The sequence below is a fragment of the Notothenia coriiceps genome, unplaced genomic scaffold, assembly GCF_000735185.1.
Source record: "Notothenia coriiceps isolate Sejong01 unplaced genomic scaffold, NC01 NC01_scaffold00024882, whole genome shotgun sequence".
Lineage (NCBI taxonomy): Eukaryota > Metazoa > Chordata > Actinopteri > Perciformes > Nototheniidae > Notothenia > Notothenia coriiceps.
In genome coordinates, this window is record NW_011357583.1 from 183,928 (window position 1) to 204,064 (window position 20,137).

The 20,137-nt window shown below is 43.7% G+C and overlaps 3 protein-coding genes across 3 annotated transcripts in view; 2 read left to right on the forward strand and 1 right to left on the reverse strand.

Moving 5' to 3' along the window:
- The first annotated feature begins 784 nt into the window (after positions 1–784).
- LOC104955856 (CHRNA7-FAM7A fusion protein-like) lies at positions 785–4,549 on the forward strand. Its single transcript, XM_010783247.1, has 4 exons — positions 785–933; positions 3,190–3,419; positions 3,495–3,689; positions 4,533–4,549. Exons 1-4 carry the CDS (start codon positions 785–787, stop codon positions 4,547–4,549), a joined length of 591 nt encoding a protein of 196 aa, XP_010781549.1.
- An 11,936-nt stretch (positions 4,550–16,485) lies between these two features.
- On the reverse strand, positions 16,486–19,735 carry chrna7 (cholinergic receptor nicotinic alpha 7 subunit). The gene is made up of 4 exons (XM_010783248.1): positions 19,732–19,735; positions 18,453–18,557; positions 17,966–18,075; positions 16,486–17,252 (listed from the first exon to the last, which is right to left on the reverse strand). The coding sequence occupies exons 1-4, from the start codon at positions 19,733–19,735 to the stop codon at positions 16,716–16,718; spliced, it is 756 nt and encodes a 251-aa protein (XP_010781550.1). The 3' UTR covers positions 16,486–16,715.
- A 140-nt stretch (positions 19,736–19,875) lies between these two features.
- Positions 19,876–20,137, forward strand: part of trip4 (thyroid hormone receptor interactor 4) — an 80,181-nt gene continuing 79,919 nt past the window's right edge. Inside the window, exon 1 of the mRNA XM_010783249.1 lies at positions 19,876–19,893. Coding sequence (XP_010781551.1) covers positions 19,876–19,893 — 18 coding nt within the window. The remainder of the gene's footprint in view (positions 19,894–20,137) is intronic.

Genomic DNA, 20,137 nt, shown 5'->3' on the forward strand with positions numbered 1-20,137 from the left:
ATTTCCTCATTGGATTAAAGGCCGTCGGCTCTCGACGCAGGGATCGTTGGTTGCAATGATACTTTGCGGCTGTGCCCTTTATGACAAAAAAAAAAAGAAGTGCGGCTCTCTACTGCCTGTTGAAGTGTACCTGTGACCAATTATTTCACAATATTCACAGTACACAATGTAACGATAATAATAGGAATTTTATATACATTTTTGTTTTGGTGCATACAAGAAAAAATACTCACGCAAATGATTAAAGTCAATTAACGACAAAAACGATAACTATTATTTTATTATTTTACGTTATTGCACGCAAATTGGTGATCACACGGGAAAGATAGCCGACACGTGGCAATACCACGGTTATGTCGAGATAGATGGTTAACCTTTAGTTTATAATTTCAGTCGGCTTTAATATGGAGTAAGTGTGGTGACCACAAAGTCCCGGCAAGCCCTCGACCTCGAACTTTTCGTGGCCCAAAAAAGGAGAAGTGTGGCGCCGGCAGGAATCGAGGCCTTAGGCCAAGTAAAGCTCGTGGTTTTTTAACAGGGCCGGTCTCGTTTTCGTCGGTGTATGCGTGCGAATGCAGCTCCGCCGCCCGTCCCCGTCCCGCGTCCCCGCCCTAGTTAGAGGTCTAAACACGTAAGACATCTGAGGTAAAGACAAACTTAATGTTTACCTGTAGTCTTTAACCGAATTTTCCAGATTCCTAGAATATTTTACTTTATCGCTACTTTCTTGACGTCGGCTACCACGACGACCGCTGGGGACGTGGACGGCAACGTCGCGTGCGGAATGACAGTGGTCGAACTGGAGCCGTTTGAGGCCCGACTCAATCGCTCGCGGTTCCGGACTGCAGTAGTCCGCGCGGGTGGTTGCGACATGGAGCGCTCCGTGTCGAGAACCACGGGGGAGTGGTGGTGGCGCACGGTGTGTGGGACATGGTGTGGGCGGTCGTAGTCGTAGTAGGAGGAGGAGGAGGAGGAGGAAGAGGAGGAGCACACGGCCGACGGTGATGTCTGAAACGGTGCGTGTAGTTGGTATGATAACGGGTCGTTCGGCGAGTTTCTTGTTGGTCGGGGTTTTACTCGAACCCCAATTATTTGGGTTGGTCACTTTGACCTGAATCAACTATCAGGGAGTCCCATTGACTTGCATAGAGCGACACCCTCCCGCCTCTCTCTATCCTATCGGAACCATGGATAGCCAGCTATTTGTTTATGGTTTAAAAAACCACCAAAAGCTTATATATAAACATCTAAGTTTTTCGTGCCCTACCACTTTTGTACATATAAAAACGCCACCGTGAATGACTAGCTGTTCCCTTGTTTATAGTATTAATGCTAGGCTAAGCTAACTTGCATCTGAATATTTTAAAGGTGGGGTATGTCATTTTGGAGAAACCAGCTCGAGTGCGCTAGAATTTGAAAATACACAACCGGAAAAAATCTGCCACTTCCTTACAGAGTCCCTCCTCCAACACACACGAACGCGCACATGACCAGTGAGGGCACGAGATAAGTTTGTGCACAGATGGAAGGCTGACAGGCAGGTAGGCCATCCAGTTATTTTAGCCATGCCGACCATGATTGGTCGTGCTTTTTACAGCACCACGGCTTCCACAGATTACATTTTTTTATGTAATTATTGTCAAAGCATTTAATATATTCATTGCTATCGGGATGTTAAGAGCATTTCATGGAATATAACAAAAAGTGTTTCTGAAATAAATTACATACCCCACCTTTAAGGACTGTGTTAATTAGGTTAAAATGCAAATGTATTTCCCTAAATTGTTGAACTGTTATGATATGATCCCTTTGTGTTTAAAATGTTCAATAACAGTAATTTATTGTCATATGCTTCAAACACATGGCTCACACCACCAAGCTAAGTGATGCTTTAATCAGTGATGCACTCCTCTTGAACAAGCCCCTTCTGGCTCACTTCTGCCTGTCTCTGCGGTCTTACAAGACAAATGAACCCATATGTGTACTTTAACACACATACACACACATGCATGCACGGGAACACATTGAATGAGAAGGCCTTCCTGTCACAGCTGGTGATTACTGCTCTCCCTGGCAGGCCTCGCCGCAGCATCTTAATCAATACTCGCGTAAATAGCTCCATCATTTAATTTATTCTGGGTTGATTGCCTCTGTCTCAAGCATACCGTCTCTCAACTGTTCCAAATGAACCTTGTCATATTGTTGCAAAATAGCCAGTCGCCACTTGAGTTCAACTCAACTGCATTAAATGGGTAAGCTTTATGCAGATGGGACCTCGACGGCTGTTCCATATCATTTCCTGATAACATGTCTTGGTTCAGTGCAGTAAAACAGTCATTACATTTGTTCTGCTCCCCTTCTCAATGTATTCCCTGCTGAGGTTTATCATCTTCATGGCTCTGAGAGAGAGGGGAAAGACTTTGTTTACTGCCGACGTCTCATATTTTCTTAAACATGGATGGAAATGAGTTTGGTGCTTGTCTCTCCTAAAGAATTACCGGCCCTTTCATCTCATTGTCGTATTGGATTTGTTACTCTCCTTAGGATGTATGGCACGTGAGCTCCATAACTTGTTGGAGTAAAACCTTTCTTGCTGCCTCTTTAGCTGCTGGCCTCTGTTGTTTCCTTTTCCCTTTTATTTTATTTGTAATCTCCCCCTTTTACCTATTGTAAAAACTAGCTGGTAGTTTTAAGGAGGGTTCCTGAAGTGCCTCTGTGTTGGCAAACCATTCAAAGTATGAGGACCACCAGTAAGAGCAGTTTAAGCATTTCTTCACATGCAGTAGACCATCTATGTAGATGGTGAAGGTGATGGAGATGGTTTTAAGGCTACAAATAATACAAAATAGAAATCAGGAAGGGCTTCAACGCTCTGGTACAACAAATCAAACATTGCTTTTGCAGGATAAGGATAAGCCACCAATAAACATAATCACAACTTACTCAAAATATGCATCAATGTTCAGCATGTGAAGAGAGCCCATGAGGATCAGCAAGCTGCTGCAGAAACTGGAGAGAGTCTGAGCACTGCTGATTACAGGCCTTAAGTTGTATCAGGTGTGGTGGAGGCTAAGCCCTGCCTCCACAAGACCAAAAAAGGCAGAGGGATTTCCCACACTTATGGTCTAGATAAGTTGAATCTCTATCAGAGCTCTGAATATAACTCCACCCATGTCTGTGTCTCTTAAGTTGCAGGGGAAGTGTCCTACATATCAAAGAAAGTGTTCCTCCAATGTTTCTCCCCACACCAGGCATCTTCAAGAGCACCTGCTACATTGATGTTCGCTGGTTCCCCTTTGATGTCCAGAGATGTGACCTGAAGTTTGGCTCCTGGACGTATGGGGGCTGGTCTCTGGACCTGAAGATGGTGGAGGCGGATATCACTGGCTACATTGCCAATGGAGAGTGGGATCTTGTCGGTAAGAACAGACTGCTGAGTGTGAAGTGCAGAAATTCAAAGATTCCTCCATAGCTGACTGTGTTTTGTCTCGCAGGGGTTCCAGGACGGAAGAACGAGCGTTTCTACGACTGCTGCGAGGAGCCGTACCCGGACGTCACCTTCACCGTGGTGATGCGAAGGCGGACCCTCTACTACGGCCTCAACCTGCTCATCCCCTGCGTCCTCATCTCCACCCTGGCCCTGCTCGTGTTCCTCCTGCCTGCTGACTCTGGGGAGAAGATTTCACTAGGTTCACCCTCACACACAAACACACACATCTTCATTTTTGGCAACATTATGGAAATAGTGCACGTCATTAATTGCAGTACATAACCTTCAGCTGATTTTCTTCATGATGCTTTGACATTTTAAATGTACAGCCCTTTCCTTAATTATTGGCAATAAACACAGTGACGCTTAGACTTTAATGCAATCCAATAATACTCTCCTATAGTGCAATACATTATTTTTTATGAACTTATATTACTGTAAACGGAGGGGTTGATGCAATTTAGAGGTACATTTTATTTTTGTGAGAAATTGTTCTCATATATCTTTTGTTCCTATATAAAAGAGGTAGAAAAAGACATTCCTATTACTTGTATGAGGGAATTTAGAGGACCCATGGGCTATGGTGCATACCTCCAAGCAGGCTCTACTAAATTTGCTTGTTTTTGATCTGCAAGTAGTTTTAAAAACGTAGACAAAATATTCAGAGTGTAAGACATTACTGAATATGTGGGCACAATTTTGTTATTCAAGTACATGCACCAGTTAATGAGAACATTCAGAATTGTTTGAAGTATTTTTAGGCTGCATTAGTTTCTAATTGTTGCATGCCAAAGCAGAAATGTGTTTCTCTCTGTTTCTCCTTGGCTGCTGCTAGAGACCAATGATTCAATAATTCGTAATCCATATGAATGAGAAACATCCCTCTCATCACCCCTCAGCAAGCTGCGGTGCAACACTCACTCAACTCTATCGTCAAAAAATGTACACATAACTAACACATACTATTCCATACTATTGGATTCTGCCATTGCATTGCTAATATAATGTGTAGGTGTTCAGTGTTCTTCAAATATGTGTCCAGCTCTGCCCTACACTTAGTGGCCCAGATCCTGAAATCAGAGTTGACACGTTGCTTGTGTTGCATTTTCACATCTGAGCCATTACATAGTTTCTTAAATCATTGATGTTAAGTGCCTTAGCGAGCTGACATATTTTCTTGAAATTCATTGACTTTTTACTGTAACCTAACAACATTACTGCAAAAACGAGGGGTTACGTATGGTAACCCTTGTTATATAAACACAGGCGGGGCCCTCTACTGGACTCTATGGGTACTCCCCTCGATCCTATCATGCAAACATTCATTCACTGAGACTTTATAGTATCCGTTTCCGACCCATGGGCGGGCCTACCTGAATGTGTGTGCATCTCACCGCATAAAAGGAGGCCTTGCCTCCTCACTGCCATCCTTTACTTCTCTTCAGCAAGCAGCATAGGATAGACAGGGCCCCAGAGGTAGAGGGCTCCGCCTGTGTTTATATAACAAGGGTTACCATACGTAACCCCTCGTTATATCTCTCACAGGCTCCGCCCTCTACTGGACTCTATGGGTACAGTGGGCGGACCCCGATGTATATACGCGCTGTCGTCCCACAACAACACTGCTCCATCTCATTGTTTCTGACCGTCTTTCTGGTTAGCAGCCGCTCCGCCTCACTCACCTCTCCCTCGGTCGTAACCGTGGAGAGAAAAAGAGGCTGCGGCTGACAGAGCACACCCAGACGCGCTTACCCCACGGAGGTGTGCTATAACGTGGAGGACTCCCCCCTCCTGCCCTAAAGCTTTGGGAAAAGAGTCCTCCATTCCCTATGGGCTCATGTGCGCGTCATGGGCCCGGGGGAAAACGTAAGTGCATTATGTCCGGGGAGGGGGTCAGATGCCCACTGACCCACAGCCCCCCTCCATCTTCACCAGTCCTGTGTTGCCCCCGCAAGCACATACAATGAAAAGGAGCCAGACATATCCAAGAGATAAAACTTTATGAAAGGGCCTGGCGTTGACCAAGACGCCGCCGTGCACTCACGCCGTTAAATAAGGCTGTTGACACAGCCATAGCTCGTGTAGAGTGTGCACGGACCCCCGTGGGGAAGGCTCTCCCCACCTGTCCGTAGGCATGTGCAATGCACTCGCAGAGCCAGCCTGCCAGGCGTTTCTTGGACAGAGCTTTCCCGATCACCCCGCCCCCGAAGCACACAAACAGCTGTTCCATGTGTTCTAAGGGCAGCAGTGCGCTCCACATAATATGCCAGCGCACGCACCGGGCAGAGGAGGTGTAATTTAGCCTCCCTTGCCCCACTAAATTACACCTCCTCTGCCCGGTGCGTGCGCTGGCATATTATGTGGAGCGCACTGCTGCCCTTAGAACACATGGAACAGCTNAGATGCGCAGTGTTCTGAGTATTCATATGGCGATTGTGATCAAAGTCCATACCATGATTTGCTTTCTTGAACGCAATCTTGGGAGGATGTGTTGGGGTGGACTGCGGTTTGCTGGTTTGTTGTGTGAATGCGTTGTCCTACGGCATGGTTGTTGTGGGGGGGTGGCGATTGGACGGGTGGTTAGAGGGTTGCGCAGTGCCTATGCAGCCGCACATACTTGTTGTTTCATCTCAGGCCGACGGTATACTTGATACGTGTTTGGCTCTACTTCAAGTAGGTTATTTGCGTCCTTGTATTCATTGTGGTGTTTTTTTTCAGAAGAGTGACTGGTAATGTGTGGATGGGGATCTCTAGATGTTGTTTTTAAAACATGCCGTATGGTCAAAAGCAGAGTGGCAACAAGTTCGGGTTTGAGAATGTTGCGTGGAATTTGGGTATGTCAGTGTATAACAGTGAGGTATACGGTTCATTTATATAATGAAGCTCATCGGTTAATGTGTTACCCCTACATCTGCCCATATAAATCGCTCCTTAGAATTGTTGTCAGGCGACTGAGCGGTGCCACAGTGTGGTCTGGTAACGGTATCTACATTTAATAGTTTCTGTAGATCATGTTTTATGAAACACTTTGTCTTGTCCCTTTGTTTTTTGGTTTTTCTGTTATGCAGTCCTCAATAACATCCTGAAAACATAGTAGGTTGCTTTATTTTCAGAAATGTTAGTTGCTTGAGAATTTGTTCTTCATGTTGTTCTATTCATTAGTTAATTAATTTCTGGTTTTGTGTTGGTGTTAGTTTTTTTTGTTGGGGGGAACATGTTATTATACAGATCCTTTTCTCTTCATCTGGGTGTGTCCTGCAATTAACATTCCTGAAAACGTTTTTCAGCATGTTGTCTTTTTGAAAAGTGGTTGCTGTCATTTTGTGTATCCTGGGTAACATTTGAGAGGGAACAGTTTTATAAAGAACATCATTTAATGTGTACCAACATATGTCCAAAACACGTCCTTTAGAAGTGTTGCAGGCAGAACGTTCCACCTCCGATGTGTTAACACTATCACATTAAAGGAACATTTTATATAAACTTTCTTCATCTCAGGCCTCAATAACACCTGAAAACTTTTCAGAATGTTGCTTTGAAAATCGTTCTTTCATTTGTCTTTATACTCATTGTAACATTGAGTGGAACGGTTTTATACAAGAGATCATGCTTAATGTTGTACCTGTCAAACAGACGCCAATGAACCATGCTTAGAATGTTGCAGGCAAAACGTTCACCCTTTGTAACATATCACATTAAAGGAACATTATAAACACTTTCTGTCATCTCGGCTTCCAATAACATCCGGAAAACTTTTCAAGAATGTTTCTTGAGAATGGTTCCTTACATTTGTGTTATCCATTTAACAATGAGGGAAAATTTTATACAAACCTTTCTCTCATCTCAGGCCTCATATAACATCCTGAAACAATTTCAGATGTTGCTTTGAAAATGTTCTTCATTTGTTATCATGTAAAATTGAGGGACTTTTTATAAACGACATCTTTTAATGTGATACCCAACACGTCCAAACACATCCTTAGAATGTTGCAGGCAAACGTTCCCACCTTTGTTAACATATCACATTAAAGGAACGTTTTAATAAAAACAACTTCTGTCATTCTCAGGCCTTTAATAACATCCTCAAAACATCCTCTGAATGTTTGCAGTTTAAAACGTTATGTCCTAGTTACACCTTAATCTTATAGGAACACTTATTTGAACAAATAAACATCCTAATAAAGGTTCTTTTGACACATCAGATAACAGTTTCTGTCTGAACCTTGTTGACCACTAGGTACATGTTATGGCCAAGTAGTGAGAACGGTCCCCACACTAGCTGGATATCAACAGGCAGGGTGAGTCCTCTCCGCCGGCTTGATTGACCACAGCGGAGAATTGTGGTTATGGGGCTGCAGAGGTGGTGTTATCTCTGAGAGCCCTCCACATTCCGGGTTCTGGAAACAAGGGGGGCCGACTCATGTCGACGGCGGACCCTGCCAGGCGACGTGGGTCGCTCACCCGGAGGTGGTGATAGCGGATCGGTGTCAGGTTCGGGACAGCAGAGCGTGGATCTGTTCGCCAGCCGGCGCACACCCAACTGCGCTCCCTGTGGTTTCCATGGCTCTGAGCGACCGACCTGCCCTTCCCGGGGGTAGACGCGTTTTGCACACGGAACCATGGCATAGAAGCTGCTTTACGCCTTTCCACACCCACCGTTGCGTCTCATTCTCCTACTCTGGGAGAGTGAGGCGAGAACGTCTGTCATCTCCTGGTGCGGCCGGATCGCATTGGGGCGCCGTGGTACTGCAGAGATGACACGATGAAGGTGGGCCCAGCCCTGGCGCTCCCTCCAAATTGGGGGGCGCTCTCTCAGAGGCAGGTGGCATCGGGCGTTCACCCACTCTGGCCAACCTCTCCAGGCTGGCTCCTACAAGAGGGACAGGCTAACCCAGATTCACCGGGTCCGTCAGCGCCGCGTTATGGCTGCGCCGCGGTTTTGGTCCGACCTCCTCTACGCGTCATAACCCACCGGGGCGCGTTCAGAAGCATTTCAGAACAGCGGAGCGTCTAACTGCCGGCTCGCGTTTTTGTTGTTTGGGCATATTTCTTGACAGGCCCTACTTGTACAGACAAAAGTTAATAATTTGTAGTATTGATATGATGGGCGTTAGCTTGGAGGTTAATGATGAATATTATCATGTTCCAGTTAGTATGAACGAGAGCATGCAATCATTATGAGATGTGTTGCCTGATAGTTTTTAGGGTAAAAAATGCCTTCATCATCGTATATTCAGTGTTATATATAGTATAATAATTTTGAGTGTGAGCACAGTGTCCTGTAAAGCGCGCTGTTTTGTGTTGTTGCCCGCTTTTTTTTTTGTGGGTGGGTTGGAAGGGGCTAGGAGGATACGGGCATGTCTCGCTCCTAGATGATCTTTGAAAGAGGACGGGGGGAGTTGAGGGTTTCTGCATAACATTGTTAGTTGTGGTGTGTGTATATGAGGGAGGGGTGTATATGGGGGTAGGGGCTTGGGTCTGGTTGTGAGGTGGTGGTCTATATTATCAGAGCGGGTGGGCGCGCATATGTGCGTTGGGTTGCGCAGAGAGTAGCGCATAGGTCGCGGCACTAGTCTGAAAGCGTATGTACAGTTGTATCAGAAACGCATTTGCGTGACCCCGACATTAGCTTGTGAAAGCTTTTCCAGAACGCGGTTTAGATCACGGGGGTTTTCATGACATTGGTTTCCGTGTCACAGACTGGGCTGTCTGATATGAGACGTCGTGTCGCTGTACCTATTGGCAGCGCATGTTGCGCTAAGAGAAGATGCGCTGTACAGCGGACTGTTGACGTACGCTCGGTGGTGGCACGAAGGCCCTGCACCTGATGGATTGCTGCAACCTCCCCTACTGTTCCATCCCCCTTCTCCACCCCGCCGCTGACATTCGCGATTACAGAGGGCTTCAATACTCCACTAGCACAAACACTTGACCCAGGTGCTCATCTGAGTACCGTCAACTGAGTAAAGTTGTGTGCCCCCCTGGGCTATATACTTCTGAACCGTTGTCCCACTTCTGCCTGCCGCGCTATTATCACATTACAGGCCTTGCGTCGCGTCAAAACTAAGGTTCATCTTAGATTTAGAGTTGCGTCTGCGCCGAGACGCTTCTGGGACAGCCCATGGGCCGCACCGTAACGGGCCGTAACGCGGCCATAACGCGGGCGCAGACGGACCGGTGGAAACTGGTGGTAAGGCCACGGTGGATTGTCGAATAGTGTTATTCAGTCTATCCAGGCAGCTCGAGCGGGATCCACCACAGCCTGTTACAGGCCAAAGTGCTGGGATTCTGCGATGGTGTGAGGAGCAGAAATAGAGCCCTCTATTTATGTGAATTGGATTAGTTTTTTCGTACTACAGTTATATGGTGGGACAGAGGGCTTGCTCATTCCCACTGTGAAAGTGCTTGCAGCAGCCATCTTCGTCTGCCATGAGGGGATTTGACGGCAGGTCATGCTTTTCTTGCACTGATGTTAAACGGCTCAGGAAGGCGCGCACAGTTGTGCGTGCTCGCCGCCGCAGTGGACCTCGCCGCTGGTTGCTTTGAGGTCTCTGGTCACAGAACCATTTGAGCCCTCTGGAGCTCTCCTCGCCTAAAAGACAGCGTTCTACTGCCTAACGCAGTGTTCTCAAACTTTATTCTGTCAGGCCGCCCTCCTTTCCGGAGAAAAAAAAGTCGGGCCCAACAACACAAATATCAGGCTCAGTGGCGGGCAGAGATTTATTTTGGGGTGCTGTGGGGTACCTTGACGTTTCATAGAGGGTGCTCCAAAATTTAGGGTTTCCATTAATGTACCGTTCGTACGTGGAATTTTCTACTGCAACATCCCCAACGCTAGATACACAATGTACCCGCCGACTGTTACAATGAAGGCTTCGATAATCAGCTCACGGCATATAGGTTAAGCAAGGGTGAAAGTGGCTATTTTATAGGTGGTGGCTGTGGACTCACATAGGGGGTCCGGGGTGCAAGGCCCCCGGGAGACTTTTTTTTTAAAATCATTGAAGTTAAAAGCAATCAATGTGCCATTTGCACAGAGATCTAGGATCTGGTGCCAAATGAAGAGATCTATGGATACATCTCTCAACACAGAAACTGTAAAACAGATTTACTATTTCTTTATGGATATTTTACAAATCACTCCCCTGTTTAAACTTTATCATTTTTTAATGTCATATACGTATTTCATACTGTTTTAACTGTATTCTCTTATTTTTTTATAACTATAATTGATCTAAAGTGTGCCTCGAAATTGTGTTTACATTTAATTGGTGACCAAAACGTTTGGGACCCACTGAGATAAGACACTGAGAGCACTCCCTTTGCTCACTGAGCCTACTCAGTCTGAAGGAGGGACTCTCTCCACTTTGTTGTTGAAAACTCCTTATATCCGTAGCGTAGCTGGGCCTAGTACCGAAGCTAACATCACGATCTCCGGTACCGGTGCGCTCTCTCTCTTCTCTCTCTGCTCCGCGCACACCACACGAAAAAATGGCTCGTTCACACACACACAGAGCGAGCTTCTATGAACACAGAGACCCAGACGTAAAGTACTGTATCATCAATTACCCTTCGAATGCAAGTTTTTTTTTTATTTTTTGTCTCTCTACATCAAAACATACTCTTCTTCAAACTGACCCTTGTTCATCACATGGTCTCTCGCGCCCCCCTGTCCATGCCTGCCTGCGCACCCCCACACAGCACCACTGTCGTAACGTCAACCACAGAGTTTTCTGAGTTAACCGCTTTATTGGTGCACCCGAGTGCGACACGTCAGACCGAACCCATCCTTTGTCCCCAAGAGCCTAAGGAGTGCGTTCAGGTCGAGGGCTATTCAGTGGGGNCTGATAAACAATTCCCGACCTTGTCTTTCCATTGTTTGGAGTAGTACTGGCCCAGAAAGGGAAAGGGGATTTTACTGTGCTTGGAGAAGCAGGCTGCTTCATAGCTTGTTCTAGCAGCCCCCTGTATGGTGGGGGTGACAAAGCCCCAAGGTTATTCGCAGCAGTTTCAGCTTTGTGTACATTATCCCCCCCTTCATTTAGTTTTTGGCCGGCTATGAATCATCTGATTTGTGTGGCTGACCTTTTGACCCATGGGGCTCCAGACCCCAAGGCACTGTGTCATGTACTCAAAATCCCAATCAGGGGGGGCAAACGGGCGAGGCTGATCAATGAGGTCTTTCAACATTGCTATGTCAGATTTTTCAAAAAAGCCATCTTGAGACCATTTTTTCTCAAAATCTGCAACAACCCTATAAAATGGCGATGTGTAATAAGTTGAGCCTGTCACCTTTTCAATCAGGCCTTGAGGAGTCATTTTTATAATCTTTTCACTTGCACCATCAATTTTAAGCTTCCTTTTCCCACAGTTTCAAACTCTCAAGCTGTTTAGACCATTTCTTGTTAACTTTTTTTGCAGGCCCTTACAGTAACAACACAACCCTTTCAACCATGAACGCTGCCATAGTTTTGATTTTCATATTAAATGTTTAAAGGCTGCACTGCTTCATGCCATGTTGACTTGCCTGTGGTTTAATGCAGTTCAAATTATACAGGTTAAAACTTACAAAATCATAAACTAATTCAATCTTTTACAGCCCCATACTGTTCGACACAGAGACAACTTTTCTTTTACCTCAAATTATTCTCCATCTACAATAATTGTTTCTCCTAGCTAGGGGTGCAACAACTAATCGACTTAATCGATTAAAATCGATTACCAAATTAGTTGGCAACTAATTCAGTCGTCGATTCGTTGGTGACGTCATCACATGTGTTCTACACCCCGTTAAGCTCCAAGACGACTGAATTAGTTGCCAACTAATTTGGTAATCGATTTTAATCGATTANGAACGTCTAGCACTTTCGCGTTTGGGACTAGATTTATGATTCAAGAAATTCTAAAAGTAGGGGTTGACATGTGGAGATTATCCCGCTGCAACAGAACACGTGACCCCTCCTCTTAATACTTGGTGGGTCAACCCCACAGACTTACTTTCGGACGGCTATTTTCTCGCCAAAAATCCTAATGGGATTTGCAGTTGGTTTTTCGGCGAAGGAACCGAAGAGTTTACTCCCGTTGTTACGACGCGCACTGCGGGTTCCTCGAAGAGGGCTGAAAAGAAAATCAACAAATGCTTTAGGACCACGCCGTCTTTCAAAGTTGGTGAGGCGCGCCTCCCTGGGGGCGACCAGAGAGCTTGCGGGGAGGCGGCAGCGTGAGACACAAAACGAACAAGAAAAAGACGAGTAAAGTGGCACACTTGCCCACTTCGTGGCTGTCTGTGGAGAGCCGAGTTCCCACGCACCTCGCCAAAAAGGCTTTAGAGAGGGCTCATTCCCTTCACCTCCACCTACCGTGTGAGCAGGTTTTCCGCATTGACTCCTTGATCAAAAGCAAGTACGGTTAAAAGGCTGCACGCCAGAGTATGACTCTGCGGTTTATTCCTCTGTGCATCAAAGACGCAGACTCATTGTTCCCACTAACAGTAGGGGTGGTGTTCAAGTAAGGGAGGCAAAGTTGACGTTCAGTGTGTTACCGGGAATGCAGTTGTACAGGATTATTACAACCATGTGGATGCATAAATAGGTTAAAAGAAAACTATGTCTTGAGCAACACTGCGTGCGGAAATATCACGCGGTCGTTGCTGCAGGCTAGATGTGCCTGTCCTTCTGTAAGAAGGGTGTCGGCGGCTGACATTGCAAGGAAAGAACGGCCTGTGTCCACGAGGGCGCACCTGTGTGTTTCCAACTTCTAACAACTGTATTAACTTCCAGTTGTGCATGTGTCGTGTGTGTGTACTGTGGATAGTGTTTGGAACATGCAATTGTAATTTGGTGTGTGGTATATTTTTCATGCACGTGGTGAGCACGCCTGGCGAACATCGGATAGGCACACAAACTAAAAACACTCCGGAATGCTTTGAGGTCTGTGTGCGCCGATTCGCTTCCCAGTGTCCTTGCGATCTTGTTATAAACAAGTCACTACGATCAAAGTGAGACCAGTTGCAGGCTTATTCTTAGAGGGTGCAAGAATACCAAGTAGTGGGGATTTTATACAATATGTTTAAAACATAAAAATAAAAATGTTTAAAAGTTATTGTTTAATGTTTTAAGGATGACGTACTCCAGCCAATTCCACAAACTCGGTGCAGTCAGCACGATAGATCTCAAACAAACCACCCCAGGAGTAGCTGGACGACATTAGAGTCGAGAGGAGACTCTAGTGCTCTGGGTGCGTAGGTAGCTTAAGTGCAAATGGCGGTTGTGGTATCAGTGACGGTAGACAGCGAAAACAGAGCACTTTAATTACGATGCTTCTGTGCTTATCTGTGGTAAGCCTCTTATGACAGAATTGCAGGTTGTGAGATCGCGTTGCTCTTGGATGCTGTAGTCAGCAGCGAACCAACAACAATAATAATAATAATAATAACAGCAATAATAATGGAGAGGGGGGGGCGCGGCTGTTCTTATGTTCTCTGAGGGGAGGCTCATCCTACACACTTGAAAAACCCTCCTGCTTCTCAGACAACTAGGACAACGCGCGAGCAAACTTCTGCTCATTCTCTCTGTCTAGATTGTCGCATACTATTACGTATAACTGAATTTATCAGGTTAAGAGAGCACATTCAAATAAGAGATTTTGTCTTTAATACATGTTGTCTTTGTGAATTGTGTTTGTCCTAAAGTCAAGAAGGATCTAGAGAACTCGTACTTAGTTTTAAATGCTACAGTCTGGTTATTCACTGCTGTTTGGAGGAGGCCTCACAGGTAAGATGTTAGAATTAAAATCAATGTTTCTAATTGGGAAATGGTAGTTTAATGACATGCCGGTCAGTTTTAATGCAGGTTTACACTGAAAAAACCAGGAAATTCTTGTGCAACACCAGCTGTTAAGCTTATTCTGAACACTCTTTCATCTGCCGGTTTGGCAGTTAGATCGTGGTAAAATTTACCAATTTCAGAAGATCGTGGTAGGTGAATTAGTACGCGGAAATGATTATGGAGTGGTGCAAGACCGAAGCCTACTGATTTAACACTAGCACACTATAGATGCCGAGATACTACCATGCTGAATATTAAATGATGGCACAGTTTTATTTGGAATACATTTATGTGTTTACAGACGACGAGTAGCATGTGACCAACATCCGGATATGACCGGGAAAACCACAACGAGCGAGAACGTTTTTTTAGAGTATTGATTACAGCGTTTTGTATATGTGTACATGAAAAGGTGATGAAAGAAATATGAGGGAGAAAAGGGCGTGTTAAGCATATATTGAATGTGAAAAGAACAATCCGGTCTGTTTAAAATGCAACAACGGACATTGGGAGACGAGGCGAAGCCGGGCTGGCGGCGGAGGAAGCCAGCAGAGGGATATATAACAGCACCGGACGGGATCGCCTCTTTCTTCCTAACAAGGGAGCGGATCACAGCTGTTGGTCTGACTGAACAATAAATCATGCTAGTGAACAACCCGCCCTTTTTTAATTAAACTGCGACCCGAATGTTGTAGATGTGCACTGAGACTCCATTTAGTCTCCTTTTAAAGCTTCTCTCCTGACGGTGCATGGGCATGTGGAGAATAACGAACACAGTTTACAAAGAGGCACTATAGCTACTATATGCATGTGCACGCGCGACAAATGTATAAACGAAAATTAAGTGATATCAAAATATAAATAACTAATGTCAGCAAACATATTCCTATTGCTTGATGCCAGTGTTGGAATTTAGCACAATTGCATACAAAAGTTAAGGGATTTGAAATTCTGAAATATTATGCTAAAAACTCAATAACTTAGATTATTATTTATAGTTTTGCTGAATAGTTTCATGTCCGCTTACCTTAGAAACGTAAAATGCCACGGCAGTGTGCAGATGGTTAGCTTGGTAGCTTCAGCTAGCTCTGGAACTTTCAGCTCGGTGGCAGCAGGTCCCGCCTCGGCTCCGCCTCTTTGCCCTTATTTGGAGCAGGCTGGAGAAGGCGGGAGTTGAACTCTGACGTCACTGTCGAGCCGTTAGTGGCCGACTCCGCCTACTAAGGGCTTCTCGGCAACTCTGCAGAATCCTATGGGTGACGTCACGGACCCTACGTCTATGGTTGGAAAGTAGGTAACATCTGCACAGCAATAAATACCTTTTTTATATGTGGTCCCTATCTTCAAATAGAAAAAATACATTTATGTGTTAAACTTCACAGTGCAAAAATCCTAGATTTGACATAACATGAAAAAGCAGACTTGGCAGTGATAATTTATTTTTCTAAGAATGTTATAATAAAAATATGCAACACGCATTAAGTGAGACAAGGAAGGTTATGCTTATGACAATATAACTTGTATTAATAGAAATCCAACTTACAACACATAACTGTTTTGCATATACAAGTACTCATATGATGCAACAAATATATTTCAATACAAGATATATAGAGGTACTGTAGATGTTCTGTTTAGTACACAGAGTAGATTTTAGTGAGATTAGATGCATTGTAAAGAACAATAGTACACAGGCAACATTACATAACACAAAACAATAGCATTCGTTGTAGGTTTATTAGCAAATTACACCAGTTAAACAATGCGTAGTATCTTCATGTTAAAACAGTACAAGGGTGTTAAATGTAGATATTTTCCTTTAATATGCCATTTGACTGTGTAATATAAAAGTCAAGCCGTAAATAGTTTTTATGCCATACAGTACATACACTTTGCCTTAAATCCTTAAAGGTGGGGTAGTTAATTTTGGGGAAACCAGCTCGAGTGCGCTAGAATTTGAAAATACACAGCCCGGAAGAAATGACCAATGAGGGCCCGAGATAAGTTTGTGCCCAGATGGAAGGCTGACAGACAGGTAGGCCATCCAGTTATTTTAGCTGGGCTGGCTAAAATGATTGGTCGTGCTTTTTACAGTACTACGGCTTCCACAGATGAAATTTTTTTATGGATTTGTTGTCAAAGCACTTAAGATATTCATTGCTATCGGGATGTTAAGAGCATTCCATGGAATATAACAAAAAGTGTATCTCGAGATAGTTTCTCAAACTTACCTACCCCACCTGTACTTTTAACTTTGACATTTTGACTTTAATTTTTGTTTAATATTTGGTTAAATACAAGTCCCAATTAGCTTTCACTTATCCAAATCCTGCCCAATGAGTTTAAAAATGTCAATCTGTGATGAGGGAGATTGGTTTAGGCTTTTTTTGATAAAGCCCTTAATTGAAAAAATCTTTGGAAATGGCCTCTACAAAGTTGGGTGCTGACATGAGAATTCCAATGGTGCAGAGGATAGTGAACAGAGAGAACGCCATGAGACAAAGCCTGTCGATAACAGCCGCAGCAAATTTCCATTCGTTCCCCACAGACTCGTCCTCGTCTTGGTTACGGAAGCGTTTGGCAATGTAGCGCACTTCATCCAGGATCTTAGCCATCTCTGGTTCCAGGCAGCCTGCAGACGGGCCCCGACCTGCGGGGAGGAGAATATCCTCCTCACCAGCTCGGCCAACCAGCCGCCCGCAGAGGACTCCAGATTCAGCAGAGGTTGCAACTGTAGAGTAGTGGAGGCTTTCCAGGCCACGGACGCCAACACAGAGCAAGTTGCCATTATTGGACTGGGAAGTGCTAGCATTGAGCTCCATGCTGGTCAGGCTGCTACGTGGAGCCTTGTTGTGACAGGCTGAACGTACCCGCTCTTCACCCGGGCGCTTCATGCGTAGGAACCAGGCACACCAGTTCAGCAGAATTACACGGGTCTTTGGGATGAAACAGTAATGAAAATTCATTTAAAATGGTTCTTGATAACTTTGATAAATTAAGGATACATGCACCAAAGAACATACAAGTCTGTCTTCATCTTTCCTTCTACATGTATATTTCTTTGTGGGAACACACACGTTCACTATCACAGAAGCCTAATCAGCTCTTCATTTCACAGAGGTGATTCAGATAAAACCAAAACCTTTCCCAATCAGTCCAATCACAATGAAACAGTGATTATATCATTTCCCCAGAAAATAACAGTTTTTTTGATTGGTGTCACGTACTGTACACAACTTCAAATGTCTGGTAGTATAAAGTTTAAATAGCACATGTTTGTGTTGTATCGTTCATTGATAGGAAACCATTTTTAAAAACGCTATTTGTGAAGATTTGTGTTTATGTTTTCATACTTTCATAATAACACACTTTAGCATATTTGAACACCTAAACACCTCTCAGCACATTTCATGTTAAAAATACCATTTGGTTTACACTGTCCTACTCAAGCAAATGAATATTCCTAATGAACCACTGTAAGTGGACTTTAACCTAATAAAAAACTAAAGCAGCATAATCAAAGCTAATCTCGATAGTTTATCATAATGCGCTCTAGAGTTTTGGGGTGTGGCTCGATGGAAATGACTAAAGTGTTGTTAATGGGGTAGTATAGGTGACAGATAATTGTGTTATATGAAACGACACTCACCCACTTTGGCATCTTGGCTCCATCAGGGTCATGGTGGTGATATTGTAACACAATAACTGTAGCAATTACAGATAGACCAACAATGACCATGGTGGTGGCAAAATACTGAGCTGGGGGAAAGAGAAAAAGAGGAGACAGTTAGAATTGATACAGAAACTTGTGTCATGCATATGCAGGTAACATTATGTGAAAAAATAAGCAGGATAAAAATATTTTTCAGTATGAGTTAAAGGGCTCACAGAGAGAAAAACTCCCATCTTGCCTCGAGCACACTTTTTGATGTGTCAGAGAAACTAAACAAATTTGCATTTCAATGTTTTAAATATGGTGCCTCTGATCTCTAAATAGAAAAAATCCATGTGTTGGTTGGCTGCTTAAACGTACTTATACTGTGACATTGGGAGAACTTCTGATGAAAAATAACTACACACATTTTCACCAGTGTCTTCCCATTGACAGCAGATGACAACCATGGCGCCTGGCTTACCTATTAAAGGCACGGAGTCCGATGTGGCGGGCATAATCTCTGCAACCAGCAGCATAAAGACAGTCAGGGAGAGCAGGACGGTAATGCCTGGCAAGGAGACAAGATCTCAGTAAAAATTCATAACAAAACTATTAAATGCTTAAAGAAGTGTAAAAATCACACAGTAATGACAGGGCTTAGTGATTCTTTGATGTTAAATGTCTCCACAAGTTAGATGTAGAAGGTCAGTCAAACGCACATCTCCATATTGTGAAAATTATATTGTAAAAATATGCACAAGATTAAGTGTGCTGTTGCCAGATTTTCCAATTGTAATATACAGAGTTCCTATTTGGTGTTTTCATTTTGTTCCTATTTTGCGTAAAGTCCTCCAATATGTTCCATGTATTTGTGATGCTTCTCTTCCACAAATTGGGTACTGCACTGTAGCCAAATGTGACGGGGAAGCTTATATTGTGTCACAGTCGCTGACTACATCGCCTGAGAAGGTTCAAGCACGGAGAGAAAATGGCTTTCTGTTAGAATACCTGTGAGCAGAGTTTTCTCTAATGAGCTGACATCGCTAAGCCACTGGCTCTTTGGATGTCTCTCACTATAAACCTGAACTTTTCAACAGGATTAAGTCACATCTTAATTAACTGTAGGAATGCCGATGTACATTAGACATCTCTGGGGAAGAAAACTGCCTATATTTGATTATATTCTTATATCTTTAAAGAAAAATTGGACCATGTGAATCCTTTTAAATTTGTATAACCGGTATACTGTAATTATCATATCGAATTATGTACACTGAAGAGAATAACAGTTAGCCATAGTTAACCTAAATAAAACAAATTATTGTTGTTCTCAGTTGTTTTTAGCCATGTACATTATGTAATTCTATTGGCGAGATTTTAAGCATTTGAGAATTATATCTGAATATCTCAAAAGCAAACTATCTTAATCTGGAAATATAATTTCTAAAAGTAGAACATAATAGGTTGCTGATAATTTTTCAAATATTACTTTTGAACAAAAGATAATCAACCCTTTGAACAAATAAGGATAATTATATAACACAGGAACACAGTATTGCTGATAAAAGTAAGATTATTAGCAACTGTTTACAACACTAAATACAGAGGCACGATACAGACACTATGATAGAAAAGATTCACATAATATTACTGGTGATCCAAATGTGCACAAACATGATTTTCTCGACAGCGTAACGTTATCTAAATAAAATCAGGGTATAAATGCAGCCATTAAAACACATTTCTCAACAAGTGTTCACCCATTCTCAAATAATATAATGACTTCATATATCAGTAAATCTGCACACACACACACACACACACACACACACACACACACACACACACACACACACACACACACACAGACACACACACACACACACAGCTAGTGTAATGTATGCATGACATTCAAGTCAACAGTGACAATTGAGATACAATTATTCCGTTTTCACGGTCCACTGACAGTTCAGTCACTCAGTGCTGATTATCAGATTACCTAACAAGGCCACAGAGGAAGTGGATAAATGAAAGAAACATTGTTTTTCACAGAAAGACTGATTACCCAGGAGACAAATGTGCTAGGAGTAGGGCTGCAACAAACGACTAATTTGATAATCGATTAATCTATCGATTAATGAAACGATTAATCGATTATTCGGAACG